This window comes from Amaranthus tricolor, chromosome 13 (genome assembly GCF_026212465.1).
Source record: "Amaranthus tricolor cultivar Red isolate AtriRed21 chromosome 13, ASM2621246v1, whole genome shotgun sequence".
In the NCBI taxonomy this organism is placed as follows: domain Eukaryota; kingdom Viridiplantae; phylum Streptophyta; class Magnoliopsida; order Caryophyllales; family Amaranthaceae; genus Amaranthus; species Amaranthus tricolor.
Window position 1 is genome coordinate 12,024,263 of NC_080059.1, and position 15,675 is coordinate 12,039,937.

The 15,675-nt window shown below is 34.6% G+C and overlaps 2 protein-coding genes across 2 annotated transcripts; both read right to left on the reverse strand.

The window, feature by feature from the left end:
• Positions 1–1,659: 1,659 nt before the first annotated feature.
• On the reverse strand, positions 1,660–6,832 carry LOC130798032 (proteasome subunit alpha type-1-B-like). Its single transcript, XM_057660878.1, has 2 exons — positions 6,295–6,832; positions 1,660–2,405 (listed from the first exon to the last, which is right to left on the reverse strand). Exons 1-2 carry the CDS (start codon positions 6,643–6,645, stop codon positions 1,926–1,928), a joined length of 831 nt encoding a protein of 276 aa, XP_057516861.1. The 5' UTR covers positions 6,646–6,832; the 3' UTR covers positions 1,660–1,925.
• Positions 6,833–10,232: 3,400 nt separating this feature from the next.
• LOC130798034 (proteasome subunit alpha type-1-B-like) lies at positions 10,233–14,979 on the reverse strand. The gene is made up of 2 exons (XM_057660879.1): positions 14,471–14,979; positions 10,233–10,977 (listed from the first exon to the last, which is right to left on the reverse strand). The coding sequence occupies exons 1-2, from the start codon at positions 14,819–14,821 to the stop codon at positions 10,498–10,500; spliced, it is 831 nt and encodes a 276-aa protein (XP_057516862.1). The 5' UTR covers positions 14,822–14,979; the 3' UTR covers positions 10,233–10,497.
• Between the last annotated feature and the right edge of the window lie 696 nt (positions 14,980–15,675).

The window sequence follows — 15,675 nt, forward strand, 5'->3', positions numbered from 1 at the left end:
CGAAGTTTATATTCTTATGTAAATATTCGGGTTGTCTTTATTCGAACTATTACATTTTTCCTTTAGGTTTTAACGGTTAGCGTTTTATTTTAATCCTATTTAACCTGATTATTTAGTCACTAAGTGTCAGGTAGTATTGGGGAACATGGGCAAGTGGAGTTTGGAATCCAACTACATAAGGAGGTCATTTGCAAAGATTTGATATATTGAATTTTGTTGTCATTTTCTTCCTTGCTCCCCATTTTCATTCTCTAAAGTTTTTAAAAGTGAAAGAATCTTGCAAACTCTAATCACTTTATTTCTTAGGTTAATCTATATAATATCTTATTCTTCACATTAATTAATTATATAGTGCTTAAAATTGATTGCAAACCATTGTATCTCAAAAGTGTATTCCGAATTCTTAAGCCTAAGCACCAAGTAGGTGGAACAACGCTTTTAGGAAAACTACATAGTGTCTCGATTTGGTATCAAGTTTTCGAAGACAATATTGTCTAAAATTATCTTTGGTTTGGGTTAGTTATTTTGAAAGTTATTTATTTAATTGTAAGTTATATTTTCTAGAATTTTGTAGTAGGTGTTAAGATTTATAATCTTATTACGATGCTTGTAATCTTCTTTGTGGTCAATAATGTGTGAAATTATTTAGAACAAGAATAACATGAAAAAAAGAAAAAACATAATGTATAATATTGTGATTATTACTTAATTCAATACTGATGTTGAATCAAAATTAGCACGTATTATAAAAACTCTAATTATAGACCACTTCAGAATATAAAACTTTAATAATTGTTGTATGCAAGATTATTAGAATTGTGATCCTTCTCTAAATTTGTATTCTTATTTTGTTAATAAAAGTTGGGACAAATCATTAGTCGCTTATATCTAAGATAGTCAAGAGCTCATCGTGAAATCTTTAGATATTGCTTCAGATGGGTTCTACTTTTTGAGTGAGACTGACATGAAATGAATTCGCAAAAAAATGATCGAGGAATAATTGTTAGAGCTTTAGAAAAGTGTCTACACTCCTGGGCCTCGGTGGAATAGATGTGTACAATGTAAGAGGCAATCTAGTGAGGGTAAGCTTGATACTAAAGGAAATGAGATTACTACCATGTAACTACTAAAGACAACTATTGCTGTGATTGTACGGTTTATGAACTGCACAAACAAAGTTATTAAGCCAAAGTCTGGCACCCAATAAAGCCTCATTGGTGTTTAAGTTGGTAGACAAAATGTAAAGGGAGAAGTTGAAAGAAATACAAGATCAAGAAAGTGATAGAAAGCTTGATTTGTGAGGGAGAGATTGAGGAGATATATTGATGGATTTGAAGGAAGCATGAGAAGATAGAAGCTATCATTGTGAAAGATTCATGTTTGAATGGAAAGATGAGTTAGAGCAACTAGGTTGGGTTAGCTCAATCATAATCTCTAAAAATCAAAGCTAAATATCATTGTTCTCATTTAAACAAGGTCAAACTAAATTGACTATACACAACCTTACTTTTGTATTGATAAAACGATTGTATTTGATTGACCCTTATTTACAAACATCATACACCAACCTTAACCTTATGGCTATTATGTAGCATTTAATTCATTCATATCAATAAAGCGTATTTGATAATGAATTATTTAATCAATCAATGGCAAAGCTAAACCAAACGAGATAAGGCGAAGCAAAAGTGGCCAGACCTCATAAATTTCTCAATTGACATCCAAGGGACATCATGCCTCCAAATCCAACACTAAGTGTTACGATTTAATACTACACATTGACATTGAAGAACAAACGAAGGTAAAAAGATGCATAAATAAGGAGAAGATTGTCAAATGATGCACATCACATTCAATATCCTCACTAGTCCTCTCTAATCAGTCCGACGCCACAAAGGATAATGAAAACTATAGATATATAGTTATCATTCTTCCATAGGAGCAGCACCCTGATCAGGGGCACCCTGGTCGGCAGCTGGAGCAGCCCCATGTTCCTCCTCCGGAGCAGCATCTACATCCTCGGCAGCAGGGGGCTCTTCCTCAACTATCTCAAATGAGCTGATCAGATCCTGGACTGTCTGTTGATCCAATACATGGAATGGTTCCCCAACTCCCACCACAGCGACTGTGCAAATGGAGCTCGTGAACTTCTCTCCCTGCAAGGTTTCCTTTATAGCAAAGAGTGCATGCTTGATCAACTCTTGTGGTGATGCATCATTAAATGTATCAAATTTCCGTTCCAAGTAAGTTTTTGCAGCCTGTGAGCGTGACCCAATAGCAAACGCCTGGTACTCAAAGTAATTTCCGCTTGGACAGTTATAGTATAGATGAGCTCCAGACTCGTCCAAACCACCGACCAACAGACCAACACCATAAGGTCGCTTCCAAGAACGTTGAGTGCAGACCTGTCAAGAAGATATTGAGGTCATTGTCATAGTAGCTAACACTAATACAGGGCAATGAGCCCCTTTTTACAGCATAAGGCAGAAATAAAGTTTATCCGTGTTCTAAAATGAAAATATTCTATTAAAAAAAGAGTAAAAGAAAATAAAAAGAGAGCCCGATGCAAGATATAAAATTTACTAGCACAGCTCTACAACACAATATATCACAAACTACTTCCAGTGCATGTCAAAAAAAACACAATCATAAGCAAGGAAACTGAAGAGTTCCCATACCACTCTCTTGCAACTTGTACACAAGATAAAAGCGGAAAGTGTTAATGCAGCAACACATGGATCACAAAGAGTATATGACAGCTTTATAGACGTGGACATGTTCGATTTGCCTTTATTACTTTGTGTACACTTTTTACAACTTTAATATCTAGATGGGACATTTAAAACACTGCTCAGTGACAAACTGTGATTCTGTGTGAGTCTAAATGTGATTGCAATATTTGAAATCAAAAAATATAGCTTCAGAGTTACAAGAGTTTTTTTGTTCAAAAGATCAAAAAGTAGGTTTGGAAACATTTGTTATATATGATAGTGTTTCATGGAATGTGCAGAGTAAAGTGCTTTTTTTTATCCAGATATGAAAAAAAAAACACATGCACCCTTACTGTAAAACGATATGCACTTCTTTTTCACATAAACTAAAAACCTTCAGTAATTGTCAGCCGTTATCAATTTTCAATGAGGGAGCAGTGACAATGACGTCAACCATCACTCAACATCAGCAAAACGATGCTAGATTTGTTATGTGTGAGTCGATATGGAGTCTTATTTCCATTCTCAATGTCCAGATAACTAAACATGTCATATCCCCCATTTGTTGGGTCAACATGAGATGAAAACATACTTTTTCTAACCCGTATATCAACAGGATTGGAGTGCCATCATACTTCATGATGTACAAGAATTACTAGGGAGAAAAGCACTACAATAAGGAAGCTACAGGTAGGCTTACTGTCTAGACTAGCCACTCATAAGCAGCTTTTGGCAGGTTCATATCAATAGAACACTCTAAGAAAAGATATTCAGATAAGGTCCTAAAGACATGATCCAAACCTAAGATAAAAACAATTTTTTTTTGTAGCCTACAACATGAAAGCCTAATTCATTAAATCCCTCGTCCTCAAGTGCTACACTACATATTTTTAGCTATTTATTTGCAGTGACACAAGCAATCATACCTCAAGCTTCTTAATGTGAAAGAAGAAACAATAAATATTTAAAAAAAATAAAAACAATAGCAAATTCATGAGGATTATAGCAAGTCCTTCTCACCAAATCAATCTAAAACTTACCAAATCTAAGATGAAGCAAAACGTATGTGCTTAAGTCATATTCATAGAACTCTTACCATGCATCGATACTGATTCAACAATCATGAAAATCCTCCCTCTTCCCCTTCCTCAACAATGTCATTCTAACCATCACGTTCTACTGTATACTCAACTAAGTTCTTTTCTGAATGATTTATTGGCCCTTTCAACAGTAATCCATTTTCTCAAATAAATTCCAATAAGCACATGCTTAATTAGCTTATGATGAAATGTTCAATGCACTTTTCCCCCTCTTTTTAGTCCTTTCCCCTATCTTTTTCCTTTCTTTTTTCAGCACCTTCAAAGGCTTTTAATATTATTACATGTCAACAAATTTGGGAAATATTACTCATCATATTATTAGTAATGTAAATCAATCTTGCACATTATGTGCTCTTATGTTGTAGAAACCAAATGCTACAAATCCAAATTGAAGTTCCTTACATTATATACAGAAATGAATCTACATATTAGTTATTTGAAAAGGCAAGAAGGTACAAATCCAAATGCCTCAGAGTTTGTGGCACCCAAGTCAAGCGCCTCATAGTGCCTTGTAGTCTAGTCTCAAAAAGAGTCCATTTGATGAAGACAACCAACAAATATATTTTCTCTTCTTTTTTAAGCATATTTTTTGGAGTTTGAAAATTGTTTTTCCACCTCCCCAAAACCAAAAGGCCTAGAACCTCTAAGACCCTTAGCGCGTTAGAGCGCCTCGCGCCTTTAAAAGCTAAAGGGAATTGAAAAAACAACAAATTAGAAAATTCCATTCCTAGACAAGGAGCATTGTTGACAAGCAATATACTCATTAAACTAAATTCCGTTGATATACCGACTTCATTGAACTCTTAAACTTCATAAGTTGCCACACGGAAAGGGGAGACTGTAATCCACTATGGTATAGATATAAGATCATGTCTCCCCTAGTTCAAAAATTAAGTAGAATGGCGCACTATAAATATACCCTTGGAGTAGTGATAGTAAACTGCAAACTACAAGAACCAAATACTCACCTATACCAAAAGCATGATAAATTTCTTCAAAGATCCTTCCAACCCCTTGAGTTTGCCCCAAAAATACCTTCTTTGAGTAGGTGAGTGGAGAAAATCATAGAGAGTAGTAGATAGATAGAAATGAAGAGATAAGGTCCTCTCTTCCATTAGTAGTGTAAGAAAACCCAAAAGAAGGTTGCTATTTGAAAATTGGGCATCTTAGCTGAACAAAATGGATATTTCTTAGGCCGGCCTTGAAGTTTTCAACTTTAAATAGATCTTTTAGAGGACAGGTCTTGAACTTTAATTTCAATAATCTTGGTGCAGTATGAAAAAGGATTTCAAAGAAGATTATAAATAATGATATCCACAATTCATTCAATAACAACACTAATCGAGAGATGAATATATCAGAGCAGTAGCTTGTTTTGTATTTCTAAAAGATAGGTAAAGCCAAGATGGTGGAAACTTATATGCAAGAAAAAGGCTTCTCCTAAGAGGACCTTCATACTTTGGTTGTTGTTTCAAGAAAAAAACGTACACAGATGATATGTTATTCAAATGAGGAATTCACACTGATGAGATGTATGTTGTGTGCCAGGAAAAAACAAAGTAGCTCCTGTCATGAAACTTTTCACTATAAACGCATTTCTTAGACGACAACTCATTAGTCATTACACATTGCTAAAGCCATAAAATTAGGCATCGTTGATATTATTGCTCAAACTTCTATTTTACATATGGTTGACTAAAAGCTACTTTGTTTTGCATACCCTAAATAGGTCATGTTACACAATCATATGATCGTAAGGTGTGTCATTGATTAAATTTCCTAAAAGCTATGAGATATAAAAATTGTCCAATTGAGATAAACACCTAACAACCACCATACATTCCAGCTCTTTGAGAACTTCTGACATACTATTAAGCAACCAAGAGAATAGTGTTGAATATTGGGAAATTAAGCTTAGAGCAGACAAGATTGCCAACCAAATCATGGATTGGATACTTATCCAATGAAAACCCCCATACACCAACTCAATTAAAAATCATTAGTAACTTATTTTAAATCGATTTTCTTTACCTGGCAGACAATGTCTAAAAGGTCTTAAGGTGCACTAAGGCAATCCAAGTCTAAGTCTTAACTCTCCAAATTTCCACCCCGATTGCCAAACATGCCCCCATAGGGTCTAATGGTGTACACCCTATTGAAGAGAGGCACAACACTTCCTGTCCCTCCGCTCCGCCTCCCCCACTATTAAAGAAGAATTCTACAAATTACCACTAGAAGAACAACAATGCCAATGCTTTAATCAAAAAGATTGGAATCCGCTGCACAAACCAATACCTCATTCCCAATTGCCGTCGTCCACATGAATTCTCCTCCTCCGTTCATTTCAAAATCACAAAATAACATATACAAAAACATCAAAACCCTAAAAAGAAACCAAATACCAATTCCAACAAATACATAACAATACAAACAAAACAAAATAACATTTTAAACTGAATTCGAATAAAAGGATAAAAACAAACCTGGGCTTTATCAGCGAGTTGAACAACAAGTCGACCAACAGGAAGCGAAGATTCATAAGTGAAACTATAATTAATACATTCAGATCTCATATATCTGGAAAGAACACGGCCATCAGCAGTAAGACCAGCAATGGCTACACCAATATGATCATCAACTTTAAAGATCTTGCGCTGATGAGACGAAAGTTCAGATTGAGCTTTGTTAACACAAGCCAAAACAACATGAGTTTTGGATCGAAGACCAATAGCAGCAGAACCTTGCTTCACTGCTTCCATGGCGTACTCTACTTGGAAGAGTCGTCCTGCAGGACTCCATGTTGTTACATCTGTATCGTACTGATTTCTGAACATTTTAAGAAAATGGTTACTTGCAAAGAAACAGAGATTGAATTTGATTTGATTAGCTAATTTTTGGGGTTAGGGCCTGGGGTTTTGATGAGGATTTCTTTTTGGGCAAGAAAAATAAAGCGACAGATGGGTGAAGTAATTAAGTAATATACTCCACGGCAAAAGTTATGTTGCCTGACGAAAAAAGTTTTAAAGTGCTTCCATACATGTTCGAAATGAAAACGGATTACTCGCCTTATCGGATTGATTCAAAATCGGGTGTTTTGAATCAGTTTATAATCGAATTTTGTATTCACGTTGGTTTTTATATAATTATAAATCTATTTTTAAGTTGGGTCAAATCAGGTTTTGATATAAGGTCGAATGAATATCGGATTGTATAGTCTGTTTTGAACCTCTTTTAGAACTAATTTGCTAACAAGAAGTAAACCAAGTATTATATGAGGTCGTCTCATCATTAAACGAATCTTTACGATCAACCTAATTTTGTGATTTATCATTTTAGAATTATAAGTCATCACTTTAAGATTATAAGTGATCGCTTTAAGCTAGGTTATGAATGATCACTCTATACAAAGTGCTCATGTTAAACTCGAAGTGATCACTTTAAGACTGTAAGTGATCACTTTAATATTGTAAGTGATCATTTTAAGATTGTAGGTGACTTTAAGGTTAGAACTAATTCTTTAAGACTATAAAAAATAATTACTATAAAATTGTAAGTGATTACTCTAAAACTGCAACTTCACAAGTGATCACTTTAAGGTTATACTTTTCCTATCTGAAATACTTGCAACATTACGTTTATTAGCACTATTCATCGTCAAGTTTATTTTATATATTATGGCTAATGTGTAAGAAAAAATATAGTTAGGGATGACAAGCGGGTAAAATTTTACGGGTTTTGCACCGCATCCGCACCGGTTGGGCGGGTATGGGTTATGAATTTGGTGGGTAGTGATTTGGGTATGGGTATGAAAAGTCCTACCCGCCATGGGTAGTCGATATGTGGTGGATATGAGATCTTACTAGGCCCATACCTACCCAACCTGCCTTATAGTCGGCCACCCTATATCTAAAATGTATTAATCTATATTCATTTGTATATTTTTATTAAATAGCTATTGAAAAAAAATTATGGTATTAATTTTATCTTATTACATTGTTTGATTTAAAAAAAATAGATGTACAATTGAAATTTGTAAGAATTTATGAGGTATATAATGCGAACTTTGAGTGAATGTGAGACAGGTACCCAATTGACCATAGTGGGTGGGGATGGATTTGAATGCATACTCGAGAGGACAGCGCAAGGGTATGGAAATTTTACCCGATAAGGGTGATGGATAGGTGTGGGTATGGAAATGTTAGATAGGTATGGGTAAGGGAGGGCATACCGCATCCACCCGCGCATTTTGCCTTCCCTAATTATAGTCAAGTGAGATCTTGTTTGAATCATCTAATCACATGTTTTCATAATATTAACTTTTAATAATTTTTAGATGTGTATAGTTCAATATAAACACATTGGAATGCTTAAAAAGTCAAATGTAGCAAGTATAGTGGAATGGAGGAAGTAATTAGTCGCTTTAAAATTATAAGTGACAATACACATTGGGTCACCACAATAGAGATGGTCTCAAAGTGAGATCGTATCATTTGAGAATTTGTGATTGGTTAAACATAAAATCTTAGGTGAGACTATCTCACTTGTGAGAAGCGCTTCATTGGGCTAGCTAACATATTTTTTTCAAGACTTAAGACAAATTCAAGGCTTCAAAATTAACATTTTAAGTCACGGAAATCGGCAATTTCAAGACATAAAAAGTGCAATTTTATGACTTAAAGACCAACTCTAAGACTTAAAACCATTTTAAGGCTTAAAATTCTCAACCTAAATTTAAAATAGGATGACTCAAATATTGAAATTGGTATTTAAAATTTCAAAAATTAGTTTTTTAAGTCTTAAAATTGGCCTTTTAAATTTTAAAATTGACTTTTTATGTCTTGAAATTGGTATATTAGAACTAAAATGATGAAAGAAATTTACTGGGTCTGGGCTAGTCGCACAGCTTAGGCCGTCTCATTGGAGATTCATTGTTTGTTAAATATATGATCAGCTCCTGTATAAGGTAGTATCACAACAAAACATGTCCATACAAGGAGTCAAATCTACTAAAGCAATTATTATATATATAAAATTTAATGTTTTAATTGATTTAACTTGACGATTTAACCAAATTTAAAATTGTTTCTCAATAAGACCATCATAAATGAGAATGTATCTAAATATAAAACAAATATACCTCTTATTAGTAGAGATTCTCTAGCCTACTCTAAATAAAAATATATATACTTAACAATAATAACCATTTTTATTTTAATAATAGTCAATCAAATTTTAACACTTAAATAAATAAATATTTTTGAGTTACTTTTTGACAAACAAAACTTGTTCAAAGTACTTTCCAAATAAATGTCATTCTTTTCAAGTACTTTCTAATAATTTTTCTTTTTATTCACTCATTTTATGTAACAAACTTTTTCTGAAGTAGAATTAGCACCTTTGTTAAAACCTTAAGGTTAGAGAAATGAAGATGAGAAGGTGATGAAAAAATAAGTTAGAGCTATTATATTGGATTAGTCAAAGATAAATTCAAACTCCAATAAGTCAATCTTCAACAAAATTCAGCTATTTGGCTACAATACTTACCTTTTTTTAATTTTTTATGGTTTTAAATTACAAAAAAAAATAGCAATTATACATTTTGTAAGCCTCAAACTTTGTTTTTAAATATCTCGTGAAACGACCTCAAAACAAAGAGATTGTGTGCTAATAATTGTATTAATTGGACTATTTAGCCTATATATAAAGAACGTCTCACAGAAAAGCTGATGCAAATTCGAGTATTATGGTTATTAATGATCAAGTCCAAGAAGGTTTTAGTCCAAGTCATAATAGTGTGTTCTTGTCCAAGTCCTTTGAAGAAAATCCAATGGGTTCATTTAGTGTTCAAAGTCCATTCAAGTTTGGTTCCTTTGTTACTTGCATCACTCGAAATTGATGAAGTGTAGTCATAAATAATAAAATGACCGAGGAGTGCATGCAACCACAAAGCTCTTATGGGGTTATTCAAAGCACCAAAAGCCAAGGCAATGAAGCATCAAGAGTCTCTAACTTTGAAGTGAGTGTTCCTTAAGTTAAATACACCCTAACTAGTTAAGTAAGTGAGTGTTCCTTACTAGTCCCTCCTATTCTCTTCTCTTTCTCTTGTAAAACTAAGTAAACATTCTCCATTCTCTGCTTCACAATTTTGGAATCTAAGCTCTACAAAATAGACTTAAAACACAATACTCTTTTATCACCTATAACCTTTCTATAACCTTCTCTTACACACAAGAATTTGTAATTGATTATACATAACCTTATCTTTGTACTAATAAAACAATTATTTTTTATTGACCCTTATTTACAAACATTATACACCAACCTTACACTTATTGTCTGTTATGATGGCCTTTAATTTATTCATATTAAAAATGCCCTATTTCGAAAATGTATAATATGGATATACTCGATCAATGGCAAATCTAACCAAATGAGATTAAGGCGAGGCAAAAGTGGCCAAACCTCATAAATTGCACATTTGACATCCAAGGGACATCATGCCTCCAAGTCCAACACTCAGTGTCCGCGGTTTCCACTAAACACATCGGCATTGAAGAACAAACGAAGATAAAAAGATGCACAAATTAAGAGAAAAGATTCTCAAATGATGCTCATCACATTCAATATCCTCACTAGTCTCTCTAATCAGTCCTGACGCCACAAAGGATAATGAAAACTATAGAGTATCATTCTTCCATAGGAGCAGCACCCTGATCAGGCGCACCCTGGTCAGAAGCTGGAGCAGCCCCATCTTCCGCCTCTGGAACAGCATCTATTTCCTCGGCATCAGGGGGCTCTTCCTCGACTATCTCAAATGAGCTGATCAGATCCTGGACTGTCTGTTGATCCAATACATGGAATGGTTCCCCGACTCCCACAACAGCGACTGTGCAAATGGAGCTCGTGAACTTCTCTCCCTGCAAGGTTTCCTTTATAGCAAAGAGTGCATGCTTGATCAACTCTTGTGGTGATGCATCATTAAATGTGTCAAATTTCCGTTCCATGTAAGTTTTTGCAGCCTGTGAGCGTGACCCAATAGCAAATGCCTGGTACTCGAAGTAATTTCCACTTGGGCAGTTATAGTATAGATGAGCTCCAGACTCGTCTAAACCACCGACCAAAAGACCAACACCATAAGGTCGCTTCCAAGAACGTTGAGTGCAGACCTGTCAAGAAGATATTAAGCTCATTGTCATAGTAGCGAACACTAATACAGGGCAATGGCCAATGAGCCCCTTTTTACAGCATAAGGCATAACAATGAAGGCAGCCCATTATAATCGGTTTGGAAATACACAAATTCTTGTGAGAGACCATCTCTAATTGGGCGGGCCCATAAAGGAAAACGTAGAGTAAGACTAGGCATTAAGCTTTCATGGGCAGGGCCTGGACCTGAGAAACGTCTCTCAGAGAGACGGTCTCTCAAGAGACAAGCTGTTGGAAATAAAGTTCATTGGTGCTCTAAAATGAAAATATTCTATTTTCAGAAAAAATAGAGAAGGAAAAATAATAAATTTGCTCCATGCAAGATATAAGATTTACTTGAACTGCTGTACAACGCAAAATGTCACAAACTACTTCCATTGCATGTCAAAGAAAACACAATCATAAAGGAAACTGAATAGTTCCCAAACTAAACGAGAAAAGTATTAATGCAGCAGCACATGGATCACAAAGAGTATATGACAACTTTAAAGAGTAGACATGTTGGATTTCCCTTCATTACTTTCTGTAAACTTCTTAAAACTTCAATATCTAGGTGGGAATCTAAATGTGATTGTAATATTTGAAGTCAAAACATTGCTTTGAAATTGGTCAAAAACATTCAATCAATATCCCTTGAGGGAGTTACAAGATTTTTTTTTCTCAAAAGATCAAAAAGTAGGTTTTGGAGCATTTGTTATAAACAATAATGTTTCATGGAATGAGCAGATGGTAAAAAGCCTTTTTTAAAATCCAAATATAGAACGAGTGAAAAATAAATGAAAAAAAATATGCACCCTTACTGTCAAATGATATGCATACCCTTCTTTTTCAACATAAACTAGAATCCTTTAGTAATTGTCAACCATTATCATTTTTCAAAAGGGGAGCAATGACAATGAGGTCAAACCATCACTTAACATCAGCAAAACGAAGTTAGACTTGTTTTGCATGATCTGCTATGGAATCTTATTTTCATCCAATGGCCAGCTAACCATCCATGACCCATCCACCATTGGTTTGGTCAACATGAGATGAACAAACCCATATACCAATAGGATTGAAATGCCATCACACTTCATGAAGTACAAGAATTACGAGGGGAAAAAAAAAAAAGCAATACAATATGGAAGCTACAGGTAGGCTTATTTCTCCACTATCCACTCATAAGCAGCTTTTGACAGGTTCATATCAATAGAACTCTAACAAACGATATTCAGATAAGGTCCTAAGGACATGATCCAAACCTAAGATATAAAACATCTATACTTTGTGGCCTATAGCATAAAATATTGAATCCTGATTGTCTAAATTCATCGTCCTCAATTGCTACATTATATATTTTTAGCTATTTTTGCAGTGGCACAACCTGGTACTACTTATCCATTTAGCAATCAGGCCTCAGGCTTCTAAATCCGAAAGAAGAAACAATAAATATAAAAAAAAACAACTGCAAGTTCATGAGGATTAAAGCACCTACCAGGCTAACACCTAGCAAATCTATCTAAATTTTCCAAATCTAGGATGAAGCAAAACTTGCAATTCATAACAGGTCAATCATAGAACTATTACCATACAGTGATATTGATTCAACCACCATAAAAGCTTTCCCCCATCCCCTTGTCAACAATATAACCATCACTTCCAACAAGCAAACAATAATTAGCTTATGATAAAATGTCATTCTAACCAACTTTATTGAACTTGTATACTTCTTACGTTGCTACAAGGAAAGGGGAGAGACTAACCCCTATGGTATAAATATAAGATCATGTCTTCCCAGCATAAAAATATAAGGAAAGGGGAAATGTCTCCCCTGCAATATAATTATACTGTTGGGGTAATGATGGTAAACTGCAAACTACAAGAACCAAATACTTACCTCTCGCACAAGCAAGATAAATTTCTTGAATGTGCCTTCCAGCTCCTTGAGTTTTCCCTAAAGTTTCTTGTTTAAGAGGGTGAGTAGAGAGAGTCATAAAGAGTAGTAGGCAGATAGAAAGAGGGAGATAATAAGGTCCCCTTTTCATAATGGTGTAGGGAAACCCAAAGGAAAGTCGCTATAAAAAATTTGGGCATCTTAACTAAGCAGATGGATTTTTATTAGGCCTTGAAGTTTTCAACTAAAGATACATCTTTTAAAGGTGAAGCAAGTGTTATATGATTCGTTAATCTCCTAGCCAATCGAGAATCAAAAAAAAGCAAATTGTGGTCGGTTTTGGGCTATTCTTGGGAAAATTTGAGTGATCGGAAATTCAAAAAGTGAATTAGCTAGCGATTATGTTACACTGTGCTAGGTCTTGAACTATAATTTCAATATTCTCCATGGATTAAGAAAAAAGGATTTCAAAGAGGATTATATATGATGCCATCATACCCAAAGTTCATTTAATAATTACACTAGTTAAGAGGTGAATGTATCAGCGTAATACCTTGTTCTGCATTTCTAAAAGATAGGTTAAGCCAAGTTGGTGGAGATTAATATGGAAGAACAAGACTACTCCGAAGAGGACCTTCATACTTTGGTTGTTGTTTCAAGAAAGATTGTACACAAAGGATAGGCTATTCAAATGGGGAATTCATACTTAAGAAATGTGTGTTCCATGTCGGGATGAAAAGGAGTCTCATGAGCACCTATTTCTTCAATGTCCATACGCATTGGAACCTAGAGCTGATGTCATAAAACTTTTCACTAGATAGCTTCTCTTAGAAGGTGGGTTTTCTCTGCCTTTTAAGAAATAAGTCGACTCATGAAGCAAAGATAAAGATCAGAGAGGGAGGCATCAGTGATATTGTTGCTCATACTTATGGTTTACATAAGGCTGACCAAAAGTACTTTGCATTTACATAATCTAAGTAGGTCAAGTTACATAATCATATGATTATAAGGTGTGTCATTGACTAAGCTTCCTAAAAGCTATGAACTATACTTGCAATAAAATTACCAGATTGAGGTAAAGCACCTAACAGCAATAATAGCCTCCTGCTATCTTAAAACATCTGACATACTATCAAGCAACAGGACAATAGTGTGAAAATTCAGGACGTGAAGCTTAGAGCAGCACAAGATCTCAAAGTTAATCATGAATTGGATACTTTTCCGTATTATGGTGTACACCCTATTGAAGAGAGGCACAACACCTCCTGTCCCTCCGCTCCACCTCCGCCACCATTAAAGCAGGATTCTACAAATTACCACTAGAAAAACAACAATGCCAATGCTTTATGTCCAAAAGATTGAAATCTCGGCTACACAAACCAATACCTCATTTCCAATTGCCTTCGTCCACAGGAATTCTCCTCCTCCATTCATTTCAAAATCACAAAATAACATATACAAAAACATCAAAACCCTAAAAAGAAACCAAATACCAATTCCAACAAATATGTGACAATACAAACAAAAACAAAAATAACATTCTAAACAGATTTTGAATAAAAGGATAAAGAAACAAACCTGGGCTTTATCAGCCAGTTGAACAACAAGTCGACCAACAGGGAGCGAAGACTCGTAAGTGAAACTATAATTAATGCATTCAGATCTCATATATCTGGAAAGAACCCGGCCATCAGCAGTAAGACCAGCAATGGCTACACCAATATGATCATCAACTTTAAAGATCTTGCGCTGATGAGAAGAAAGTTCACACTGAGATTTGTTAACACATGCCAAAACAACATGAGTTTTGGATCGAAGACCAATTGCAGCAGAACCTTGCTTCACTGCTTCCATGGCATACTCTACTTGGAAGAGTCGTCCTGCAGGACTCCATGTCGTTACATCTGTATCATACTGATTTCTGAACATTTTAAGAAAATGGTTACTTGCAGAGAAACAGAGATTGAATTTGGGTTTGATTGGCTAATATTTGGTGCTTGGGGTTTTAAAGAGAATTTCTTTTTGTGCAAGAAAATTATTTGAGAGATGTTTAAACTTTTAAGTTCTCTTCGGTGATGGAAAGCTACAAAATGTTTGATGTTTGTCTTTTTCACTAAATAAAATGATTGTTGACATTAATTTAATTTTTAATATTTTTAATATAATATAAAATTATTGGAATAAATCAAACAGAATTCTATTAACTAGGCGTTCAGATAAAATATAAACCAAAGTGCTGAAAAATAATTTTGATAAATTATAAAATTGTGTGATCCTACTCAAGAACTACATTTTGATAAGCATAAAATTATATATTAAGAAAACCCATGAGAGAAAGATGAAAATTGCGGAGATTTGTATGCTGTGATGAATGTGCGGTCACACCAGGATTCGTATTATTAATCAGGAATGAGATTATTATAGTGAAGCTAGAGTCACTCCCATTTCTGCAAAGTTGTGTAAAGATAGATTGAGGTGATTTGGTCATGTGTATAGAAAAGCTAGAGATGCATCAACGAGAAGAGTGGCAAACATCACAATCGATGATAAGAGACATTGAGCAAGACCTAAGAAAATTTAGGAAGACCAAATTAAGAAGAACTTGTGTAAGTTACATCTATCGGAGGACCTTACTTGGGATAAGAGTAGTTGGAGATGCAAGATCTGTGTACGTGAGTCTCATTAGTTTTTTTGTTTAGCGTTGTGTCTTAGTCGTCTTTGTCTGCTTGTAGTTTGGTTAATTTTGTCTTCTTGGATGGTGTTGTGTACGTATAGTTTGTGTT

Coding starts and splice junctions, on each gene's coding strand:
- LOC130798032 (XM_057660878.1), bottom strand. CDS start 6,645: ATGTTCAGAAATCAGTACGATACAGATGTAACAACATGGAGTCCTGCA. Junction 2,406..6,294: donor AACTCGCTGATAAAGCCCAG/GTTTGTTTTTAT, acceptor TCTTCTTGACAG/GTCTGCACTCAACGTTCTTG.
- LOC130798034 (XM_057660879.1), bottom strand. CDS start 14,821: ATGTTCAGAAATCAGTATGATACAGATGTAACGACATGGAGTCCTGCA. Junction 10,978..14,470: donor AACTGGCTGATAAAGCCCAG/GTTTGTTTCTTT, acceptor TCTTCTTGACAG/GTCTGCACTCAACGTTCTTG.